This window comes from Crocodylus porosus, unplaced genomic scaffold, assembly GCF_001723895.1.
Source record: "Crocodylus porosus isolate Cpor-Errol unplaced genomic scaffold, CroPor_comp1, whole genome shotgun sequence".
NCBI lineage: Eukaryota > Metazoa > Chordata > Crocodylia > Crocodylidae > Crocodylus > Crocodylus porosus.
In genome coordinates this window covers 1,369,051-1,374,363 of record NW_017728904.1, presented here as the reverse complement: position 1 = coordinate 1,374,363, position 5,313 = coordinate 1,369,051, and the positions used below count along the sequence as shown (strand labels likewise).

General features: G+C 61.8%; 1 protein-coding gene across 2 annotated transcripts in view; it reads left to right on the top strand.

Moving 5' to 3' along the window:
* The window catches only part of MUC1 (mucin 1, cell surface associated), a 6,291-nt gene extending 2,055 nt beyond the window's left edge, over window positions 1–4,236 (top strand). The window contains exons 3-8 of one of the 2 annotated variants that reach the window (XM_019556861.1): window positions 53–819; window positions 1,082–1,155; window positions 1,292–1,428; window positions 1,704–1,831; window positions 1,924–2,070; window positions 3,770–4,236. In XM_019556861.1, the coding sequence (XP_019412406.1) occupies window positions 53–819; window positions 1,082–1,155; window positions 1,292–1,428; window positions 1,704–1,831; window positions 1,924–2,070; window positions 3,770–3,835 (1,319 nt within the window). In that variant the 3' untranslated portion in view covers window positions 3,836–4,236. The remainder of the gene's footprint in view (window positions 1–52; window positions 820–1,081; window positions 1,156–1,291; window positions 1,429–1,703; window positions 1,832–1,923; window positions 2,071–3,769) is intronic. The other variant, XM_019556860.1, reaches the window with a different exon arrangement.
* Window positions 4,237–5,313: the final 1,077 nt, after the last annotated feature.

Here is a 5,313-nt window from a genome sequence, read left to right as displayed (position 1 = left end):
GGCAACACTGCAGAACCCGGCACTGGGAACACAACCTCTGGCAGTACCGCAAATCCCAGCACCGAAAATACAACCACTGCCAGCACCATAGCCCCTAGCACTGACAACACAACCACTGGCAACACTGCAGAACCTGGCACCGGGAACACAACCTCTGGCAGTACCGCAAATCCCAGCACCGAGAATACAATCACTGCCAGCACCATAGCCTCCAGCACCGAGAACACAACCACTGGCAACACTGCAGAACCTGGCACTGAGAACACAACCACTGGCAGTACCGCAGCCCCCAGCAATGGGACTGCAGCTCCCAGCACCGGGAACACAACCACTAGTAGCACTGCTGCTCCCAGCACTGGAAATACAACCAGCAGCAGCATTGCAGCTCCCAGCACTGGGACTGAAGCCCCCAGCACCGGGACTGCAAACATTGGTAGCACCTCAGGCCCCAGCACCAGTATTGCAACCCCCAGCAGCACCATAGCCCACAGCACTGGGAGCACAACCACCAGCAGCACTGGAGCTCCCAACACCAAGACCGAAGCCCCCAGCACCGAGGCAGCAACCACCGGCAGCACCGCAGCTCTCAAGACCGCACCAGCTAACACCGCTCCCTTGAACACAAGCCCTGGGTCTACCATGTCTGTGCTGCCTAGGACCTCCTCCTCCCCTCTGACTAGCAACCAGACCTCTATGGTGGCCCTGAACTTTCGCAGCTATTTCCTCTCCTTCCGCATTGTCAACAGGGACTTCAACCAGTCCCTGTATGACACCACATCCTCCTACTACAAGCAGCTGGCAAGCACCCTCCGCACCATAGTAAGCAGGCAGAAGCCCCTGCGGGGTTGGTGGAGAGTGGGGGAGTCTGTGGGGCCAAGAGCTCCATCATGCTGTGCATGGTCTACACCAATAGCTGGAACTGGGGGCTGTACATGGAGCTGGGGCAGGGAGACCCCTGTGCAGATCTGGCTCTGGAGGTCTCTGCACAGGAGTCTGCTGGGCGTTTGGCCCTGGGCCTTTGGTACCAGGACCAGGGAGGGCGGAGGGGCTATAGTGTCTGAGGCTGTGTCATCTGCTCCAGTTCCAGGAGGTCTATGCCTGCAACGTGTGCCCCAACCACAAGGACTACCAGGGCTACACCGACCTCCAGTTCAGGTACCATCCTGCCTCGGGGAGTAGGGGTCTGGGGGTGGCAGGGACACCGGGCAGCATGCCATGGGGGGCATGTACAAGGGGTTGGCAGTGGTGCAGGGCTGCGGCCCAGCCCCACTGACACTTTCTTTCCCTGTAGCCCCGGCTCGGTGATTGTGCAATGCACCCAGCTGTACAGGCAGACAAACACCAGCCTCAGTGCCAAAAGCATTGCCCTCCAGCTTGCAGAGAAAAGTAACAATGAGATTAAGGGGCTCCAGATAAAAGATGTCCAAGGTGAGCAGGAGCCCAGGTGGGGTCTTTCAATCCCTGTGTGGTGGGAGCTGGGGGCAGATGCCCAGTGATCCACACAGGTGACCTGGCCAGCCCAGAGCCACAGGGTGAGCACCCACATCTCCAGGCCCCAGTGGCTCTGCCCCTCCCAGTGTCTTGCTGGTGGCCTCTGCCACTCTGTGGTCCATGCCTGCCGGCTGCATGCACCCTGCCTGGGCCCAGGGCCCTGCTGTCCCCCCAGGTCAGCCCTGTGGTGACAGCTGCTGCTTGCTTTGCAGCTGTTTCTGGAGACTCTGCCTCACAGTCAGGGCCAGCATCAGCATCCACAGTGCCTGGCTGGGGCATTGCCCTGCTCGTGCTGGTCTGCATCCTCCTGGTGCTGAGCATCATCATCTTCATCCTGCTGGTGAGTGTCCTTTGCCTTGTCCTTGGACCCATTCCCACTGGCGCGCTTCATGCCATGGTGCCCTCACCCTCTCCGCTCCTCCTTTCTTCCAGATCCTCTGCTCCTGCTGCAGAAGCCGCCGTGGGAACCTGGACCTATTCAGCTTGCAGGACTCCTACCACCCCATGACCGAGTACCCCACCTACCACACCCATGGGCGCTACATGGCACCTGTCACCAAGCCCAACCCCTACAGTGAGGTGAGCGGGGCCAGCCCCCTTTGGACGTGGGCATGGAGCTGGTCTCTGCCATGGGCGGTGTGGGCTGCTTCCCACGTGGCCACTGCCCCCGTGACCCTCCTCTCCCCGTGAATGGCTAATGGGACAGAGGGCACAGGACCAAAGGGGTGGTGCGGGTGCAGGAGCTGGGGTGGTGCGTGGCCGTGGCCTGGCCAGGCCCTGCCCTGATCCCTGACCAGTGGATTCCAGGCGGCTCCGCTCTGGACCGTGGGTGAGCGTCATAGTCACGCCTGGCTGAGTAGGCACTGACGGACCCCAGCTGGAGCCAGGCTGAGTTCACGGCTCCCTCCCTCCCTTGGGTGACTTTGGTGCAGCCGCTGCACTCCTGCCCTTGGGCTCTGGCCCCCACAGCCTTGGCAGAGGCAGATTAAATGGAGGGAGCTGGAGGTCTCCTGCCCCTGAAATCTCCGCCACGCTCAGCTGGCTGGGCCCCATCTGCTCCAGGGCTGCAGGAATGGTGCTGGGATAGAGACAACAAGTCTGGGCATCCATGCTGGGGGTGTCGCTGTGTCGGTAGCGTGTGAGAGCTGAGCCAGCCTGCGCAGGGGTGACTCATCCCGCCCTGCCATCCCCACCTGCTTTGCATTTGGCATGGCCTGGTGCAAAGGCCTGGTGCAAGGGGCTGGCTGGTGGGGCTGGGGCAGAGAGCACCCAGAGCTGGGCACGACCCGACCCAACTCGACCTGACCCACTGTCTGGGACTGTTTGCGGACATGGGGCCTGGGCGCTGCAGGGCAGGAGGGTTGGATCCAGCTGTTCCACTTTGTGCAGGCCGCTCAGGTTGTTCAAATACCAGCAACCTGGGTAAATATTTACCTCTGCTCCTGCCCTGCTGGCTTATCCGCAGGACGGGGAAGGACTGAGTCTGGGCTGGCCTGGGCCCCAGCGGGCTGTGGGCCGGCACTGGGAGCAGGAAGCGCAGGGAGGGGGTGACTCAGTCATGTTGGCCCTGGGGCCGGGAGGGGGCCCGGGCTGGCCAGGCCCTACACAGTGGCTTGAGGCCACTCCCAGCCGCGTGATGGCAGGAGTGTTTACAGTCGACACTGGGCTGTTTGTGGTGCCGTGGCCTGGAGCAGGGCCAGCGCCTGCCCCATGGCACCAGGTGCTCCAAGCACTAGCCCCGTGGCTCAGGGCTGGGACTGAAGCCCCCAGCACCGGGACTGCAAACATTGGTAGCACCTCAGGCCCCAGCACCGGACAAGGGGCCCCGCTAGGTTGGCTGCTCATTTCATAATTTCATAGATGTTAGGGTCAGAAAGTACCTATTAGATCATTGAGTCCGACCCTTCCCTGGGCAGGAATGAGTGCTGGGGTCAGATGACCCCAGACAGGTGTTTGTCCAATCCCCTTTTAAATACCTCCAAGGAAGGGGAGAGCACCACCTCCCGTGGAAGCTTATTCCGTATTTTGGCAACCCTCACTGGAATTTTTTCCTGATGTCCAGTTTGAAGCAGCTCTTTTCCAGTTTGTGGCCATTATTTCTAGTTACCCCAACAGGCCCCTGGTAAACGTTGTATCCCCTATTTCTCGCTGGCTGATGAGTTTGTTAACGGGCACTGATACAGTTACGTGCCGCAGGCTGGGGCTCCCGGTTGCTGGGCAACGGGAGATTATCCCAGTGCTTGGCTGGCTCCAACGTGGCCCCTCTTCTTCCTCCCAGGTCTCCGGCAACGGCTCCAGAGCCTTGTCCTACACCAACCCAGCGCTGTCGTCTGAGAACCTCTGAGGGGCACGGGCCCAGGACAGGCGGGAGCGGGCTGCAGCCTGGGCTGGCCCTAGGCACAGCCAGGCACGTGGGCAAGACCTTGGTGGCCTGGGGCAGGGGCCGTGGCGCCTCAGGGGCTGCTCCTGCCTGGCCCTGTCGCCCCTGTCCCTGCCCTACGTCACTGCCCCAGGGTGGTTCTGGAGCAGCTGGGTCTGAGCGCATGAAGGAGCCAGGCAGACGAGGGACAGGAGATGGGGCTGTGCCCTGCTACCCCGTGGGTGCTGGGCTCAGGCTCTGCCTGTGCTGGCAGCTGGGCTCCATGTGTGTGGATGAGGCTATGGGGGTGGAGGCCACACCACGGGGGGGAGGGGGGCTGGCGGGCCTGTATTTATAGCATTTCACAATAAAAAGGTCTGTGCTGACTCTTGACTCTGGACTGGCTTCCTCCCATGCAGCCCGGGCATGCAGCAGGTGCTGGCCGCTGAGCCCCACAGGCCTGTCTCCTTGCCCTGCCGAGCCCCGTGCCAATCTGGCACCATGGCTCTGGGGCAGGGGCTCATCCTCATGAGCTCCTACTGGGCAGCTGCGTCCACCAGTGAGGCAGGGTGGGGAGGGCACAGAGCCGTGGTGCATGCCAGACTCGAGCAGCGTTACCTAGAGCCCTGCGGGGCTGCTGTGTGCAAGTGGCACAGAGGCCAAGCAGACAGTGCTCCCGTGACATTTCCCAACAGACCATGGAGGTGATGGGCCCATAAAGCCATTGGGAGGAGCCATAAAGGAACAAACTTCACAAGAATCCTGCTCCGGCCACCTTGGTGCCGTCAGTGTTTCCACTCATGGCATGTCCCAGGGTGGGGCCAGCTACCACCCTGCCTTCCCAGCTACGGGGTCCCGTGAGGTTGTTTATGCACCCACAGCCTGGCTCTTTTGACAGAGCCATGCCCTGCACAAACAGTGGGAAGGAGCATGCCAGGGCCATGACGCTTAGCTATGACGACGACGGGGCCGGCAGTATCGGCAGGGAGAGGCAGCGTGGGAAAAACCAGCACTCAGCCAGACTTTCTGGCTGCCCCATGTCCAACCCTGTGCACTGCCAGTGGGTCCTTGGACTCCCTGCAGGATCTGGCTGCAGGGGCTGCCCGCGCCTGCTGCCGACGTGGGCGTTGGCACTGGACCGGCTGGGGCAGGCGGAGGCAGGCAGCGGGGGGGGGTGCAGTGAAGGGAGGGACTGGGCCAGGAATGAAAAGTCAGAAACAAGAAAACAAAACAAGTGCTGTGCCTGAAAAGTGACAATAAAGAGAGGCATGGGGTCAGGGCATGGGCATGGTGGGGCTGGGATGCCCTGCACAGCACGGTGCTGGCAGGGCCCCAAGTGCCCGGTCTACTCTGCAGCCTGCGGTGTGATCCCCCAGACAGGGCTCACCTGTGCCCAGTCAGCACAGATCCCAGGGAAGAGACTGTGGCCGTGTCCCCTGCAGAATATGGAGGTGCCCTGGGGG